This window comes from Paralichthys olivaceus, chromosome 4 (genome assembly GCF_024713975.1).
Source record: "Paralichthys olivaceus isolate ysfri-2021 chromosome 4, ASM2471397v2, whole genome shotgun sequence".
Lineage (NCBI taxonomy): Eukaryota > Metazoa > Chordata > Actinopteri > Pleuronectiformes > Paralichthyidae > Paralichthys > Paralichthys olivaceus.
In genome coordinates this window covers 10,042,395-10,060,624 of record NC_091096.1, presented here as the reverse complement: position 1 = coordinate 10,060,624, position 18,230 = coordinate 10,042,395, and the positions used below count along the sequence as shown (strand labels likewise).

The 18,230-nt window shown below is 39.1% G+C and overlaps 2 protein-coding genes across 2 annotated transcripts; both read left to right on the top strand.

Annotated features, from left to right (window-relative positions):
* Window position 1: 1 nt before the first annotated feature.
* On the top strand, window positions 2–11,413 carry ercc8 (excision repair cross-complementation group 8). The gene is made up of 12 exons (XM_020102703.2): window positions 2–142; window positions 757–852; window positions 1,516–1,617; window positions 2,160–2,283; window positions 3,445–3,526; window positions 4,796–4,864; window positions 4,948–5,014; window positions 5,616–5,719; window positions 6,278–6,402; window positions 7,492–7,689; window positions 9,742–9,837; window positions 10,395–11,413. The coding sequence occupies exons 1-12, from the start codon at window positions 66–68 to the stop codon at window positions 10,458–10,460; spliced, it is 1,206 nt and encodes a 401-aa protein (XP_019958262.1). The 5' UTR covers window positions 2–65; the 3' UTR covers window positions 10,461–11,413.
* Window positions 11,414–12,530: 1,117 nt separating this feature from the next.
* On the top strand, window positions 12,531–18,018 carry elovl7a (ELOVL fatty acid elongase 7a). Its single transcript, XM_020102704.2, has 9 exons — window positions 12,531–12,911; window positions 14,701–14,748; window positions 15,146–15,230; window positions 15,365–15,555; window positions 15,804–15,884; window positions 15,989–16,045; window positions 16,135–16,240; window positions 16,352–16,488; window positions 16,582–18,018. The coding sequence occupies exons 1-9, from the start codon at window positions 12,723–12,725 to the stop codon at window positions 16,828–16,830; spliced, it is 1,143 nt and encodes a 380-aa protein (XP_019958263.2). The 5' UTR covers window positions 12,531–12,722; the 3' UTR covers window positions 16,831–18,018.
* Window positions 18,019–18,230: the final 212 nt, after the last annotated feature.

The window sequence follows — 18,230 nt, the reverse complement described above, 5'->3', positions numbered from 1 at the left end:
ACGGTAGCATAGATTCAAACTAGCCTGACTTTAAATTGTAAAAGGTTTATTTTCTCACTGAAACGATGCTGGGGTTTCTGACGGCGAGGCAGACAGGACTGGATGATCCTCTGAGACTGCGACGAGCTGAGTCAACGAGAAGGTGAGAGACATCAACACAAAGAGAGACATTGGGTTTGTGTTATGTCCTGACAGGAAAGCTTCACCTTCCATTTCTGACAATTGTATCATCTCGTTAAACACCTCCTCTGGTATTATGATGCATATGTTCCCAATCTCTTGTGCACATTTACAGCTTAATGCAAAAGTCAAAGGGGTCATGTGGCAAAACATATCAAGATAAACATGTTCATATCGGTTTATAACTATAATTATCACGATAAATGTCACATTAATGCTTGTTTTAAGTTTAAAGGCTGGTTTGTGCTCCTGGGTGAAGGTTGTGGTCATGGATCTGTGCTGGTGGCACCATCTGTTGCAGGACTCCTTCTCCTTCTCTGCTGAAAAGATCAATCCATTCTTTATGTTATTTTGTATGACTGTGTTTGGGGTCAACGTATATATTTTATATATTGGGTCAGATTGAGAAAACATCTTTTAATTTGAGAATCTTTGGGCATTATTTGCTTATTTAGCTAAAGAATTGAACCTTTAGTGACATTTGTGTCTCCCCGCACCCATGTTTCAAAAATTATTTGATATTGAAAATGTATGAATCAGTGATGTAGATCTTTTCCTCTTTCTATATCACCAAAGGGTCCTTGGTCTGGAGTTGAATCCTGACAGAGATGTGGACCGAATCCATGGAAACGGCATCAACACTATTGACATTGAAGCAATAGAGGGCAGATAGTAAGTCTTGGTTTACCACAAATCTATAAATTACCACATTACTATGAAATAAGGACTCTTAATTTCAAATGCAACATGTCACTGAATGGGGCACTGTAAAAAATGCAAGCTTACAACTGCAGTAAGTTCTTTCTATAACTGGAAATCATTTAAAATTAAGATATTATTATACTTGAGTTTTAAGACATAGTGCACACGTGCGATGCTCTTGCTACCTGTGCTGTCCAAAAATGTTCTATATTATATACCTGACCCAGGAAACGATAAACACAAGTTGGAATCAGACCAAGCCTTCTGTTATTATGGTTAATCTGTAACAGATTATTTCAGTGTTTTCTTTGACAATCTGTTACTTCAGATACTTTGTGTCTATCATTGATTGTGTTACTCAACCCATTGCTACATTATATTATTAAATAAAACAGAGGCTGATTTCTTCATGGGTCAGATAGATATTTGTCCAGTTAACTGTAATGGAATCTGTCCATGCTGTGGTTGGTAGCATTGGACCATTGCTATTGTCACACTCTGTTCAGTGGTGAATTTGCTTAGCAGCTTTTTCCAGTGTTCTAGTCCCAAACACTAATTCACAAACCCCAGTTATGAAAAGCTGTGTGAGGCAAAATAATGCTGCTTGTGACGTTCTCCTTTTCTGTTATTTAGCATGTTATCTGGAGGTGCAGATGGAGTGATCGTTATCTACGACCTGGAGAACTTCAGTGGGAAACCACAGTATACCTGCAAGGCCGTCTGCACAGTTGGCAGGTAAACTCCATTTACCCATTTTGTCCACTAGAGGGAAGCATTGCCCTCATCAGTACCATGTTATTCTCAGCTTTGTCACAAACCTGTCTTTTAAGTGTATATATATATATTATAATGTTCATAGAGGTGGAGTGAGCTGAATTAGATTTCTTCACTCTTCACTCAGATTCTTAATAAAAACACCAAATGAAATATGTTTTTGCCCACATTCAAATTATTATAATTAGATCCAATCCATATCAAATATGTGCAAATGTGGCTCTCTGAACAGTCATCAGATTAAATTTGCTGTTGTAAGACATGCTACAACGTGGCTGAAAAGAATGTACAGTAGATGCACGGTCCACACAGGACACATTTGTTTGTTCGTCAACATTTTGCAGTATTAATGCAGTAATGTGCTGCCACATTATATTACTTTTATATTTTTGAATTTAACAGAGGAGAATTTATATAGGAAACAGTTTCAATAAGGATGTGTACATTTGCAGTCTTCTGCTGTAGGTTCATCCCTTTTTTCTTGTTTTTTTTTCCTTCTGTAGGTCGAGCCGGTATGTCCACAAATTCAGTGTCGAGACAGTTCAGTGGTATCCTTATGACACAGGCATGTTTGTCTCCAGCTCCTTTGATAAGACCATGAAGGTCTGGGACACAGAGACACTGAAGGTGAGACACGTTACTTTCATACAAGTTTATACCATGTTTCATGTGAGTTCCTACAGGGTACTTCTGTACAATTACTTCTCCTGCATATAATATGTAAAGCTTGGATAGACAAAATGTTATACTAAAATATGCTGCAGTCCAGTACAAACACACACCAGAGTGGTAAGTCATTATCTCTCACTGTGTCAACAAATACGCAATGTCATAACACAAACTTCCTGAAATTTACTGCACAGCAAATGGATTTTATTGCATACAATTTTATCATGATTCTTGTTGCAGGCAGTGCACATGCATATCAGACATTTTTAATTTTTTTTTTACAGCTCCACTACCGTCTTTCTTTTTGCTCTTTTTTACCATCTCTTTCCCTCCCTTTCTTATTTTCTGCTTCATGCTCTCTACTTTTCTGTGCCACATAGTCCCATATGGCAGGCTCCGAGCTGTGCTAGAGTTACACTGGCATCACGGTTACCTCAAAAGGTCAGGCAAGGGACAGAAAAGAACCCACCTACCTTTCATTTGTTTTACTCTCTGTGGTTCTATTCATCTCCATAACCAAGTGTATTACAAACAAACACATTAATGTATTTTTTGTCGTTGCGTTTTATGCACATTAGTGTAGGCTGTGCATTGTTTTGCACATTGTGTATGGGTATGAGCGTTGTTTTATGCAAACAGAGCCTCCTCTCTCTGTGTGTGTGTGTGTGTGTGTGTGTGTGTGTGTGTGTGTGTGTGTGTGTGTGTGTGTGTGTGTGTGTGTGTGTGTGTGTGTGTGTGTGTGTGTGTGTGTGTCAGTCAGTGCTGGCACACACTGACAGATGAGGCACAGAGAGGCTTTTTATATTTGCTGAAGAATTTGCATTGTAACCACCAAGGCTGCTTGGGTGAGCTGCCTGTCGAGCTCTGATCTCCTGTACCCTCCCTCTATACTTGCTTTTACTGGTTTTTTTTTATCTAATTCTTCTCTTAACATTGGATAATTTTTATCAATGATAAACTTTAGGGTCATGAGTTTATTTCAAATTATGGTTTCATGTTTCATCAAAAGCGTACACACTTAACATACAGATAACTGAATTTCTTACTGACCCTCTCTGTGGATACGTCTCTCTCTCTCTCTCTCTCTCTCTCTCTCTCTATAACTTCATGATTCTTCAGCCTGCTGAGGTCTTTGAGTTTGAGGGCAACGTCTACAGCCACCATCTATCCCCCATCGCCAGGAAGCACAGTCTCATCGCAGGTGCGTGTGTTTAAAAGCACTCAGTTTTTTGCTGATGTTACTGATGCAGGACAAATAAGCTGCGTGCCTTGAACTTAGGGCAACATTTTCATTAGTTACCCAGTCTGTCATCAGTTTATACCCCAGACCTTACGTGGATATTACTTCAGGTTAAAAAGTACATATAACATTTACCTGGAGGGAACCGAAGTTGGTCAAAATCACGTGGACTCAGGTTCAGAGTCACATTTCTGTGGAGAAACTCTGTTGGAATCTAGGTGCTACTTCACCGTGTCACCAAGCAGGACCAACAGGTTACTCATGCCTGAGTATGTGCTCGTAAATCTCCCTGTTACTTCATCCCTTTGACACACCTATTTCCAAGACAGACACTATCACAATGTCTTAATGTTTTATTTTCCTCAATGTGATGTTCTCTATTCAAGGAGTTACACATACTCGTCAAACAGGGTGCACCTTCAGGGAAAACCGCTTTTAAGGTCATCTCTTCCTAAAAAAATTCAGTAGCTCATGAATTCAGCAATTTTAAGGCAATTGCGATTTCAACAACAGTCTAATCACCTTCTTTACCCTCCTCCCCTCTATAGCTGGGTGTGTTACATCATGTTTATCAAGAGTTGGGATCATTGGGTTTTCATATTTACCACACCTTATCTGTGAGAAACTGAGACACCAAGTTTCAACCCCTGAGTCAATGCTCTCTTATACATGTAGCAGATGGTTCTGGGTCTTTTATCACAATCTGTTAAAATTGACAATATTGATAAGAAGGAATGTGATATTAAACTGTGCGATATATTTGAGATTTCTCCTTTTAAAGGTCCAGTGTGTAAGATTTAGGTGAAAGGGATCTATTGGCAGAAATTTAATGCAGAATAATCCTCATGATGTTTTCACTAGTTTGTTTCATCTAAATTGTATGAATTGTAGTTTTCTTTACCCCAGAAAAGGCCCTTTATATTCAAATACTTTATATTTACATCGAGGGAGTCCTCTCTACAGAGGCTGCCATGTTTTTTACATTAGTCCAGACTGGACAAACTAAACACCTTTTGAGTTTTTATGACAACTGAAGCTACCACAGGTTCTTTTTCATGTTTGGAGGGTGAGGGTGAGGTGAGGGGTGTTCAGCTGCAACATGCAATTTGCATGTCACATAATTCACACACTGTACCTTTAAGTCATCCTAGTAATTACTTTTTAAAGCTTTCGTAATAATTCTATTTCGAATGTTGTCCCTCAACTTTCTCTTTGTTTTTTCTTTACCAGTTGGCACCAAAAACCCTAAAATCCAGCTGTGTGACCTGAAGTCTGGTTCACGGATTCACGTTCTTCAGGGTTAGTGGACGAGATCCCTTTTGCTTCTGTTTTTTCCACACATACATCACTGAGTGAAAAACAATGACCTTTTTCCCCTTCAGGTCACAGAGCAGAGGTACTTTCTGTGCGGTGGTCACCCAGATATGAACACATCTTGGCCACTGCCAGGTAAGAACTCTTTGTTTCTGAAATCGCCACAGAGGTTTGCCCTCAGAGCCTCGTCAAAGGAAAGTGACAGGTACAGGACAATCCCACCATGTTGTGTCCCAGTACTCCTTGTCATCTCAGCTCCTGGCCATCTGGCCATGTTGCAACCCTGAGTCAATGATAATGGCACCACACTGCTAGCAGATAGGCACAGTGGTGCTCTAGTTGTCCTGTCATACGGTAGATACAGTCCCCACCTGTTTTATGCTGCATTAGACCTGCTAATTAACCTGCAGGGATCAGTGTGTTGTCGTCCCCGTAGACTGTAAGTGATTCTGAAAACAACTGGCACAGCGAGATCCACACTTAACAGTGTGTGATATATTCTGTTATCGAGTAGCATGTTAATTACCAACAGAAAACTCATCTTAAACATTGGTTTACACACACACTGGTGTGTTGTATAAAATGTCTGAGCATACAGTATATTGTACCTATAATTCCCTATTGCACTTGTCAGCTGAAAAATTATACATGTCATATTTCAGATTAAAAGACCATATCTGTCAGTAATTCATCAAGCGAGAGCAAAACAAACAACTCCCCAGATTCTCTTTCTAAGTGCAGACAGCAAGGTGAAAGTATGGGATGTACGCCGGGCCTCAGGTTGTCTCTTCACTCTGGATCAACACAACGGAGACAAGTCGAAAGCCTCCTCTGAGGCAGGTAGTGTTACCTCCATCCCTTTCATTTCTTTTCATATCCACCATCTTTTCTTCTTTGTGTTCATGGCCTCTGTTAGAGAAAAATAAAACCTACATTCAGTTTAAAGGGAGACGTGTTCTGTTAAGAGTTGTGTTGAGATGTGTTGCATCACGTACGTTTTCCCCTTCCTCAGCCTTATTCTACGTCCTGTCACTCACATATTTAAGGCAGTTTTACAACAACATTCAGCTCTTGTTGTGATGTCAAGTATTTTTCAGGTTAGTCAGGTTGATACAGATGAAGGTTTGTCTCTCTGGTGGAGATGTTGACATACTGCACACTCCGTATCTGTTGTTTTCTGCTGAAAGGTCATGTTTGTTTGGTGAAGCCACAGGAAACCAGTTTGCAATAAAACAGTTTATCCATAACTTTACCGTGTAATATTATAGGAGAGAGGGAACTTAACAACAAATGCACTAACCGTATGTAATGTAAAGATGTGAATGAGATGTGACTGGATGGAAAAAATATGCAATGACGAACTTTTAGCATGATTGTGTCTTACCTTTCTTTAACTAGTAAACACAGCCCATAATGGCAGAGTGAATGGCCTGTGCTTCACTGGTGACGGCCTCTATATCCTCACGACTGGGACTGATGATCGCATGAGACTGTGGAACAGTGCCAATGGGGAAAACACGCTGGTGAGATGTATGAGTGAGTGCTTTGCACTTAAATAATGTAGAGACCCATTTCATTTGCCTTTAAATAACCTGATTTTTGAACAACAAGTGGATAAATGCCCAAAACATCCCACACAATACCCTCCAGGCTAGTTTTAGAACCTGAAGAAACTGTTTGCTGCAGACAGTTCTTATGCTATTGTCCTTAGGACACAAAGATGAACTGATTGAATTTGGTGATCCGATCCAAGGTCAGTATCACCATGACCTCATGTAACATGCTTTGGTAAAAGCTTCGGGTCTATACAAAACATGTCACCTCTGAAACAAACCTATAGAACAGATACATAACCTTACCCTAAAAGCCTGGGGAAGCTATTCTGTTGCCCTGGGCTCTCACATGGTTTCCTGTTCTAATTTTCGGCTCTGCTGCCTCGAGCCGCAGTTGCCATTGTGGGCATTTTTCCATCTTCAGGCACAAGATAGCTAGTGAGGGTAGATGACTCTCTCTCTCTCTGGGTAGGAATTTCTGGTGCACATTCCATGCCAAGAGGTTCTACACCTGCAATGTTTATTCCTTTGTTTCTTTGTGCTTGTTTGACCTGGTTCAATTGTCTCTGAAACTAAACGACCAAAATTAATATATCTACAATAGATTTTAGACTTACATACTTTTGCATTATTGAAAACTTGTGTTTTGTGACAATTCCTAACCTATACATGATTTAGAAGTGTTTAAAATAGGACCATTATATGCTAATATTACATTATGTATGAATGTAACAGCTTATCTCATGTGTGTGTAAGTGCTTAAGAGAAAATGATATGCAGTTCTGGTTATGCTTTCACCAAATTCTGTAAATGGGGCCCACGTTTCAGGAACTATTTCAACTTCTTTACTGGAGCCTTAGAGAAACTTCCTTCCCCCTAGAGTTTAAATTAGATAAGCATCTGCTGTTTCACTAAATGCTCCAACATATTGTTCTAAACAAGTGATTTTTTCTTTTTTCTATCATCACCAGCTTCCTATTTATCCAGGAAACCATCACACATTGTTTAATTTATATCCTGGCTTTCATTCACTCAGTATCTGATCTATTTGTCCCTCAGGTGAACTATGGGAAAGTCTGCAACGAGAGTCGTAAAAAGCTCCAGTTCACTGTGTCACGGGGCTGCAGCCCAGAGTTTGTGTTTGTGCCATGTGGCAGCTCCATCGCGGTCTATGCCCTCCACACAGGAAAGCTGGTCACCATGCTCAGGGGTCACTACAACAACGTCGACTGCTGCGAGTTCCACCCAGACTACCAGGTGACACACCCTGCCAGTGTCTAGTTCCTGTATCTGGCCAGTATACAGGGCTGCCTTTGTCTTTATTCCCACCTATCTACTTCTTTCTGTTCTGCTGAGTTCAGATCAGTTCATCTCTCTTGCTCTCTCTCGCTCTGTTTTTCATTTATCTCTCTGGTGTCAGTGCAGCAGCAGCTCTTAGAAATTTGCAATCTCCAAGTCGGTCCTAAATAAGCCACTTCCCCATTGACAGATAACATGGTAAAGTCAACATTTCCTGAGCTACACTTAGCCACTATAAATGCAAATACAGGTGTCCCCATTGTGAAACACAAGTTAACATTCTCCACTTAAATGTTGATTATGACTGTGTAACTTTCAGAAGATGCTTGGCAAAAGTTTTTCTGCACAAAAGTCTCAGAGTCAAATACAGGTGATACTTTGGTTTTGCTATTATCTTTAACATACATTACGATTTGCAGTGATTGGTGCCTTATTTTAGCTTCCTTCACTTTGTCTGCAAATGTCAAACTTCAGTAATTTATGTTATGTACAGTAACTATTGTTTTCTTTTATAAAGGTTTCTGTAGTTTCATAATTCAATGTTTTGTCATGACCCAACAGCACATACACAGACAGCTCACAACAGCTCTTTGAGATATGAGATAACTTCAGTAACCTTAAAGATAGTGTTATGTACTCAAGTGACAGATGCTGGGTGTGACAATAAATATGAAACCTGAAAGGAGTATGTGGAGTTGACTTTGGCAAAAGACAAACACACTTTCTACTAAATGTACAAGAGCTGTCAGTATTGTTGTGAAAATCTGCTGATCAATAGTCAACTCATCAATGAAGAAAGCGTTCAGGAGCCCTTTATGCTGAAATATTTATTGAAGCTTGGCCAAGGAGAAAATCAGAATTCATCCATACAACATCTGTGCATGATGCTCTCTCATATTCTGAAGTCTGCTTTCCTGCAGTCACACTTTAAACCCAAACAGATCATTTAATCTATGGGTCTGCTTGTTCCTAAACAATCAAATGTATTTATAGTTATGGAGACAGTAGTGCTGCTTATGCAGTCTCATATCTGTCATGTCTAGAGTGAAGGCTTTGACCTTCGCCGAGCTCTCGCACTTCCCAAACACAACAGCCTGTTGCACCGTGCCCCAGAGGACAAGAGACAGTGTCTATGAAAATTCCATAACAAGTATCAGTACATTTAGATTGAGGATTATAAGGCTGCAGAAGACAGAACATGCAAATGACACATCTTTGCCAAAAACAACAAAGAACTATTTATTTGGATTTGGATTTTACTTTAAGGCAGTTATGAACTATTTCCTTGCCATGTTTCATTATTCAGTTTTTTTAATATATAGTTTTTTTTTTATGTATAAAGACCATTTCAGTTTGATTCAGTTGATGTGACCTGACATGTGTATCATGCTGCTGGCATTAAAAGCAAAACAGACCCTCTCTCTCTCTCTCTCTCTCCCTCTCTCTCTCTCTCTCTCTCTCTCTCTTTCTCTCTCTCTCTCTCTATGTATGTATGTATGTGTATATATATATATATATATATATATAACTGTAGTAAGTATCTGTCTTCATGTTCTATTGGTACTCAAGTGTCCGTAGTAATCTTGTGTACTGAAACACCTTAATTATGAGGCAACTTACAGCCAGTCATTCATAATCATAACAAATGCAGAGACAGATTCACCCCACACCCTCGTTATTGAGCAATCCCAGCATCCGGTGCCATACATAGGTATTGAATGTGTAAAGGACGTAAGAATGCAGTTCAGCAGCTCGTCACTCTGGACTGTCCTGAAACGTGTCCTCATTTAAGCCTCTTCTCTGTTGTAAAGGCTGATCCATCCCGTGGCGATGACAATGTTTCACATGAGCTCATTCACATCGTGTAGACAGTCCTGAGCTTACTAATTATTTTTACTCCTGTTGTTAACGCTGATTTCCCACTGGTACGAATATCATTTTTTAAAAGTGAAGGGCCGTATCAATGTGTGAACCAAAACTCAGAGCCGATGTGTCCTTGTTCATGTGTAGGAGCTGTACAGTGGAGGTAAAGACTGTAACCTCCTGGCTTGGGTTCCTGTTCTTCATTCCTCTGATGTGGAGGAAGAGTCAGAGTCTACAAATACGGTACAAGCAAAAAAAACAACAAGAAACAATATAGGGACCCAGTGATAATTTGATATCACTTGATTTAGGTTTTATTTGTGTATTTTCTATTCTAAGACCCACAGTATGAACTTAATTTATTGAAATTCTCAATATTCAATCAGTATCTATTGAACTTTCGTTTTGTTGATTTGAGCTTTGTGTCAGAATTCAAATTATGCACAAGCAGTGTGTCATCTGAGGAATTCCTATTCTGTTTAGTCAGTGTCCGGAGAACATTGTGACGCGTCTACAAACTTAGGAACCCTGTCACTTGTAGTCAGCTCTGTCATGTCTACATTGTAGCAGTGCTTATTAAATCACAAATGGCTTCCTCTCACCCTTCCTTTTCCGGTTTTTCTAGTTTTAACTCGGCTGTTATCAGTCATGGATAAACTTTTTGTCAGGCAAACTTTTTGCATGTTGGTATTTTTCCTGGAGTGTACCCGTTTAAGGTTGTGATTTGTGTGCATGTGTTATGTAGTTGATCTATTATTATTTCAGATTTGATTAAAGTTGAATGACTTGATTCTTTACAGGGAGCTGCTACCCAATCTACGGTGAACCCTGCCCTACAAGATGCATGGAGCAGTGATGAAGATTGATGCTGATGTTTTGTTTTGTGTAGTAAAAGTGGAAACATGGTTGATGGAGCATGGAAACAAGTTTACATCTTTCACAATTTATTTTAAATTTGTACTGTTCCATTTATTGCAGAGATGAAGGCCTTAAAAATCTGTCTAATTTGTGTGAATAATTGTCCAGCTCTTTAAATATGCACATGTCATGTCATATGTCATGAATCATTTTGGTTTTTTTGTATATTTTGATATTTTATATCTTTTTTAAAATATTTTTAAAATATTTACATTTTATTATTCTTTGTGTTTGAATGTCAAGCCAACGTGATGCTTTTTGCATTGATGGGGGATAACCACTATCGTTTGTGCAAATTCTGAGACAAGAATTCATCTAAAATGTAATTTTACACCTCTCACACTCCACATTAGAATGAGGTTTGTTAAAGGGATGTTAAAGAGTTCATATAGAGAGATTTGTAAGGTTTTCCAACTTTTAGTTTTTCTGCAGCTGAGCTGAGAAGAAACAGCTCACGTCCCTCACATGAGAGTAACCAGGAATTCAAAAACACAGATTGTCTAGTTGTTATTCCTGGGAAAATTAGCATTTGTTCTGCCTTAAGCCCTAACTGAAAGTAGCAGCAGAGAGTGAAACTGAAACCCCTTTTATCTGTCCCACCACCCCCCTTCACAGTTTTACACATTGACCTTGTTTCCTTGCAAACACATTGGACTTTTATGAGGCTTCACACTGGCCAAAACAAACACAATGACAACATTGTTCTTTTTTAAATACCATTACTTCTCGCACATTAATGCTGTAATATTGTATGTGAAAAGACTATGAATAGCTTCTGTCATCATACTGTAACAATATTTTTCTATTTTTTACACATTACTTGAAGTTAAAAATTACTTGAAGTAAAAAAGATTCTGTCTCTTGTTTTTTAATAAAAGCAAGGTAGTATTGCTTTTATTTACTTTGACTGACTGATGTTGTGGAAAATCTGCTGATGAATGATCAACTCATCAATGAAGAAAGCGTTCAGGAGCCCTTTGACGTCTTATGCGGAAAATTTTATTGAAGCTTGGCCAAGAAGAAAATCAGAATTCATCCATACAACATCTGTGCATGATGCTCTCTCATATTCTGAAGTCTGCTTTCCTGCAGTCACACTTTAAACCCAAACAGATCATTTAATCTATGGGTCTGCTTGTTCCTAAACAATCAAATGTATTTATAGTTATGGAGGCAGTAGTGCTGCTTATGCAGTCTCATATCTGTGATGATAGAGAGTGAAGGCTTTGACCCTCGCCAAGCTCTCGCACTTCCCAAACACAACAGCCTGTTGCACCGTGCCCCAGAGGACAAGAGACAGTGTCTTTGAAAATTCCATAACAACTGAGATATAGAAAATAATAATATCTGTAAAACATACAGTGGAACAATAGTGTGTTTCTCAGGATTAGTGTGCACAATACAAAAAAAGACAATACAAAACAAAACGTTTTTAAAAAGCGTTTTAAAGCCAAGTGCGACGATCATATATTGCAATCAACAGTTCTGCAGTACCCAAAGTCAGGTTATAGATAAAGGGCCAACTGACAGTACATTGTGTCTTTTTAAGGATGTGCTGTTAGAATGGGTGACACCAGTAGAGGAAGATATATGGGGATTGTTGTGGAGAATCTGCTGATCAATGGTCAACTCATCAATGAAGAAAGCGTTCAGGAGCCCTTTGATGTCTTATGCTGAAATATTATTTTAACACGGAGACATCTTCAGACTTTTGCTCGTGTTGCTCAGGTTGCTCTGTTGATGTTTGTCTATTGTTCCACCTTCTGCTCTCCTTGATGCATCAAGTCTACATTCAAATCTTCTGCATAAACACAGCTGCTGCCTGAGTTCTCCTTTCACCAGCTTCCAGAAAACCTCCACAACAGGATTAGGTCCAAATATACTGTTTTGGGGAGTTAATGGAAAACAACAGCACTACTTGTAAATATATTGATCACATCTTTAATCTTAACTTAGCTTCAGGGAGTCTATAGAAAACAACAGAATGAATCGTAAAGATATTGATCCCATTGTTTTTTTTATCTTAACTAGATTTAGAGAGTTTATGGAAAATAACAGAACTAATCATAAAGTGAATCCCATCTTTAATCAGAACTGCAGTTTCAGGGAGTTTATGGAAAATAACAGAATGAATCATAAAAAAGCATTTTTTGTAAAGATTAAGTCTCAAGGAAATCACACAACAACATGTAATCTGGCTGGATCACCGTATGGCCAATCAGGTGAGTCAGTGGGCGCGGATAACGGCACACCACGCCCCGGGGCCACTTAAAGAGCAGGCTGTGGAGGCGCGTGCGGACAGCAGGAGACACACCCACGTGGAGCAGCAGCAGGTTCTCTCAGTGAGGACGCAAACACGAAGGATTGGTGGAAGATCCGCGGCTGCAGCAGCACTGAAGGTCGGTAGTTCAAATCCCTGCTTCTCTGAAAACAAGATCACACACAGGACTCACACGCCAACACACGCACACACCTGTGGTTCCTGAGGCTCTTCCTGTGGTTCACCTGTTCCTCATCAGGTCTCACACACACGGAGCCTGGCACCGATACCCACACGGGAAACAACCGGTCGGATCTTTTGTGTTTCCTCGTTGAGCCTCTAATGATGTGGGGACAGAGAGATGGTTTCATTCTAACATGGCCTCAGACTTGGAATCAACTCTTATTTTGAAGTTGATTACCCACCAGTTAGCGTCGGTCGATGTTCCTCAGACAGACAATCATTGATTTCAAAGATTAGTTTGAGATAGTTTCTGTTTGACTGAGTCAAACTTTATTTGTACTACAGCTTTCAGACAGGTTGGTGCAGTTCACGGTTGACTATTGGGCCGAACGTGAGAAAATGAATCAATAATGCTGACACTGAAAAACAATAGAAAAGATTTTAAAGCTAAAATGGTGATTAAATACAAAAAAATAAAAGTAATGAGAAACACTTACAAGCCTGCTGATAATATTAAAATAAAATAAAAACAAAATGTCTGTAAACCATATTTGGTCATAATTGTATATACTTTTGTTCTAATTGAATCACTTTATTTATTTTACTCATTAACATTTCTTTATTCTAGTGTATAATTGTATTATATATTAGAATTATTTTATCATTTTCAGTGTGTTTGACCAGTTTTGTTTCCTACACTTGAGTGAAGTTTGCCTCAGTAGTGAAATGACTTTGACTGTACCCTTGGTGAGATGGAGACTGTAGGACCACATTTCACTCCTGCTCCTGGTGCACTGTGGGAGTTGACTCTGCAGACCATGCCAGGAGTGTGCCATGGGAGTAGCAACCTCTGCATCAGGTTTTCTGCTATAACGTCAACCAGCGTGTCGAGACTTGTCATGTCCTCATTAGGAGAAAGGCTGCATACAGCCATGCCTTTATCACAATTTAACCAGGGGCTTTTTGTAACGCCTTTACCTGCTCAGGTAGACACACCTTGAAAAAAATCCTGTCATGTTGGATTGTGTGCATTTGTAAACCTGGCAGACGAGATGAGTGTTTATTTACTTCCTTGTGCTCCCAGAAATGAGGAAACAGTTTTCTGGGTAGGACAGCCTATTTTATTTTAGATTATTTTTCAATTAAGCAATAGTTTTTGGTCTGTAAAACATGAGCAAATGGTGAGGAATTAACAGTTTCCTAGATTACAAGATGATTTCTTGTTAAAATTTAACAAACTATTTATCTATTTTCAAAATAAATAAAATAATTTATTCTTTTCCTCTACTGCCATTTTGCTACTATATCGCAGCTGAATCCCCAAATCTATGGGCAGTTTTCTTGAAAACAAAAACAAACAAAAAAACCCCAAAAAAAGTGTCATAGCCAGAACAGAATTAATTGTCTAAATTTTGAAATGGTCATGAACTCACCATGTGTGACTTTTGCAAGGAATTCCTGGTGCATTAAAAATTTACATTTATGGTTGCAAACAAACAACAATGTTCTTCACTAATGAAAATCATTTCCACTTTGAAAAGGCCAATCAGTATGTTTGTAGAATTACGTAAAACATAGATTCAAGGTGACGTGGTTTAAAAACAAGTTGGGGACAAATCGTTTCTATGTTAACGTGTGTTCATGTCTCATGAATGAATTCTGGTCTCATCTGTTGTTTCTCAGATAACTTGAGACAGAGCGACCCTTTGTTAACTCTGTACACTCTCTGCTTTGTCTTCCCTCAGAGACTTCGAGAGGAGCCAAGAATGACTGAGGGGCACCCTTTTCCCCTCGTACGTCCCTGTCTCTATTCTTGTATAATGTTGTGTTAAAGTATTACTACAAATATGTATATGTTGCCTAACTATAGCTGGCATTGCTCTGTCGTTGTGGGATTTTAAAATCCATCCTTTAATGACGCGAAATTGTATTTTGAGGAAAGGATCACTGCCTGTTTCAGAGAATTGCTCAGGTTGCTGTTTACTTTTACAAATAACACAACGCTTGTCGGGCAGAGACTTAACTTCCTGTAAAGTTGACAAACCAGTTGCCCTTTTTTAAAATCATGAATAGTTTCATTTATTTTTTCCAATCCCAATCATTTCATTCCACTTTTATAACATGAACATTTAGTAACAACTTCACTGACTCTATTCAAACTGATTTTGTATTTGATTTTTTTTTTTTTAGTTGCAGGGATCTTTCCTGAAAATGGAATTTGAGACTATAAAGTCCTCTGTCGCATTAATTTACGATGAGTTCATCCAAAACGCAGGTGAGTCCTTGACCATTTAAGTCGGTTTATGTCCTGTTTGTAACTTAAAACCCTGCTATGCTCACTGTGCAGTTCTTTCTCTGCTTAAATGGGCTGCACCTTATCCGAACAGTGACTACATGTTTCTCTTTCAGACTCTCGCACCGAGAACTGGTTGCTCATGTCGTCCCCTCTTCCTCAAACAATCATCATCGCAGCATACATTTACTTTGTGATTTCGCTGGGACCTCGCATTATGGAGAACCGCAAAGCCTTCGACCTCAAGGGGGTTCTCATTGTCTACAACTTCAGCGTGGTCGCGCTCTCGCTCTACATGTGCTACGAGGTGAGTCATCTTTATCTTTTCCATTCTTTTACTTGGAGTCTGTAGTGATTTCACACAGCAATGCATTCCACTGCTTCACAGATTTTCTGTGACAAACATGTAAACTTCTTGACATTTTATTACCTTACCTTTTCATTATTTTGCCTGTAGAATGAACTAATTGTTATATTATTTGGTGTCACTGTGTGGCTTGGTGTTAAAAGTCAAGAATACAATAAAATAACATTCATTTTTCCCCTCTCCCTCAGTTTGTGATGTCAGGGTGGGGCACGGGATATTCTTTCCGCTGTGACTTGATTGACTTCTCTGATTCGCCGCAGGGCTTGAGGGTAAAACACCATTTGTGATCTATTAAACTTGACTTTGTCAACAAATATACATTTTTAAAGGTATTCACTGGGACCAGCACTGAAATTTTCTTTGTGTCCTCTAGATGGCGGCAACATGCTGGCTTTACTACTTCTCAAAGTTCATCGAGATGTTGGACACAGTAAGTGGCAAATAAAAAGTTGATCATTCTTCTGTTTGTCTCAGTTCTTTTAAACTCTGAGAAATAAACCTTTTTTTCTTTCCCTTTAGATTTTCTTTGTCCTGAGGAAGAGAAACAAGCAGGTGACCTTTCTCCACGTCTACCATCACTCCATCATGCCCTTCACCTGGTGGTTTGGGGTTCGTTTTGCTGCAGGTAGAATTCCCCCCCACCCACTCTAACATGTACACACAAGCTGTTTTGACATTTCATGAGTTTACTTTTGATATTTAATAATCTCATTCCTAAATCCACTTCCTGTTTCAGGTGGTCTGGGTACTTTCCATGCCCTGCTCAACTGTATCGTCCACGTTATCATGTACTCGTACTATGGCCTCACTGCCTTGGGCCCCAGCTACCAAAAGTACCTGTGGTGGAAGAAATACCTCACAACCATTCAGCTGGTATGTTAGGTGCTTGAGCACATGACAGATTCTTATGTGTTTTGATAAAATCCTGTGCTGAAGTTGACGCATCATTTTTTTGTTGCTCCTCAGATCCAGTTCGTTATGGTGACCACCCACATCTCCCAGTACTTCTTTATAAAGGATTGCCCCTACCAGTTTCCCATCTTCGTGTTCATCATTGGCCTGTACGGCCTGATTTTCCTGTTCCTCTTCCTCAACTTCTGGTACCACGCCTACACCAAGGGAAAGCGGCTGCCGAAAGTGCTGCAGGCTCAGACATGGGCACACCACTCCAACGGAGTCATGAATGGAAACGCCAATCACGAAAAGGACGAGTGACGCACAACTGCGACGTTCAGGGGGTTTCAGGGTTGACCTCATTTACGTAAGCAAACCACTGTGGTAGTCTCAAGATTCAACCCTAATTTGTTTGGACTGTTTTTCTTTTTAATTGCTTTTCTACTTGCAACTACAGAAGAAATAAGACAATCTTTAAATTTTTACCAAAGCTATATTAAAAACCTAAGCTGGAGGATTTTTATGTTAACATTGAAGTTAAATGTGTTGCGGTGGGAAAAGTCTTATTCTCCCTCCTTTTTCTGCTACGGTACGGTTTGAAGAACTTTACTCCACTATTCACACTGAATACATGGCTTCACCGATTGCAAGACCACAGGACACTCTGCCCTACAGTCGGCCTGGACATCCTCCTACTTCCAGAAGACTTTTTAGGAAATCCAGTTTAAGAATTTTAAGTTGTGCACTGAAAAGTTCTGGGTTATTTATTTCACTTAAAAAAAAAAAAAAAAAAAAAAAAAAAAAGGGTGATTAGGCTACATACCTTTTTGTTCAGATTGTTTCAATGGTTGCATGCATGCGGAACAGGTGTTTCATCACTAATGCATGACAAGTTCTCTGGGTCGAGTCGCTGCTGCTGCTGATGGTAGAGATATCAAGTGAAAAGAGTCGTCTTCAAAATGACGGAATGAATTCATTTTCTAATGATGCAGCGGTGCGACAGACGCCAGAGCGGAACAACTGGACCACTGTGGTTCTAGGAGGTTTCACAGTAGAGCTTTAGCTGCTGATTCCTCACTGAAGCACATTTCAAAATAACACTTGCTTGACCACTGCACACTCTGTTACATAGATTCACTATTCAAGCCAACCAGTAAGAAAACATGAGCAGCCTTGGTTGCCCACTTTTAAGTATTTTTGCTTCCTGTATCGAAGCTTTGTGGCAACGAGGTCCTCAGATGGCTGGAGTCACTACCTTTCATATGTTATGATCTTACACTGAAGTCAATGTGGTGTCTGAAGACACAGGATGGACCTTGGTCTTCAAACATTACCACCTTTTTTATTTAGGTGCAAGCCCATGTAACAAGATTTACACATTTTGTATAATGCTTTTTTTCCAGTTCCTTTTCATATCCCTTTTTATAATATTACAGTTAATATTGTACGAAATGTGACATATGTTTATATTGTATTATGTATTTATACAAAAATAAATGATCGATGTGATTTGAAATGTGTCTGTGTTCTATATATTGTGGGTAAGTTGAGTATCTAATTTAAACTGATAAAAGTAATGAAACTGTAGTTTTTTAAAGACATGATATTTGTATGACATTTCTCTGTTAAATCTCCAGAAAAGTGGGATCATTATTTAGTTTTTGCTGAGATGCTGTTATCCCCTTAGAATGTTCAAGGTCGTTTTTTTTTATTCAACAGCT